The sequence below is a fragment of the Fulmarus glacialis genome, unplaced genomic scaffold, assembly GCF_000690835.1.
Source record: "Fulmarus glacialis isolate BGI_N327 unplaced genomic scaffold, ASM69083v1 scaffold21475, whole genome shotgun sequence".
NCBI classification, from domain to species: domain Eukaryota; kingdom Metazoa; phylum Chordata; class Aves; order Procellariiformes; family Procellariidae; genus Fulmarus; species Fulmarus glacialis.
This window is the reverse complement of record NW_009211429.1, coordinates 19,646-19,922: the sequence shown is the minus strand read 5'-3', so window position 1 is coordinate 19,922 and position 277 is coordinate 19,646. Positions and strand designations below refer to the sequence as shown.

Below are 277 nucleotides of genomic sequence, written 5' to 3'. Positions count from 1 at the left end.
GTGCGAGGGAACAGTGCCCTAAGAAAACCATGTCGGTGATTAGGGAACACCAGCAGTTTTGGCCGGCTACCCCCGGCCTCCACCTCTGCACCTTCCCCCTCCTCTCCCTCGTCAGCACGAAGCATTTCTCTTTGAAAGTCCTTAGATTTCCTCCACTCCGTGTGCAAATATCATCACCAGTCCCGGCTCTAGCACCATGTCCTCGCCCATGTGCTGGTTTTCGCAGGCCATCACCACCACGGCCTGCTTGCCGGGGATGCGCTTGGCCACATAGTTC

The 277-nt window shown here is 57.4% G+C and overlaps 1 protein-coding gene across 1 annotated transcript in view; it reads right to left on the bottom strand.

Annotated features, from left to right (window-relative positions):
* Window positions 1-141: 141 nt before the first annotated feature.
* Window positions 142-277, bottom strand: part of RNF41 (ring finger protein 41, E3 ubiquitin protein ligase) — an 18,502-nt gene continuing 18,366 nt past the window's right edge. Inside the window, exon 7 of the mRNA XM_009577544.1 lies at window positions 142-275. Coding sequence (XP_009575839.1) covers window positions 142-275 — 134 coding nt within the window. The remainder of the gene's footprint in view (window positions 276-277) is intronic.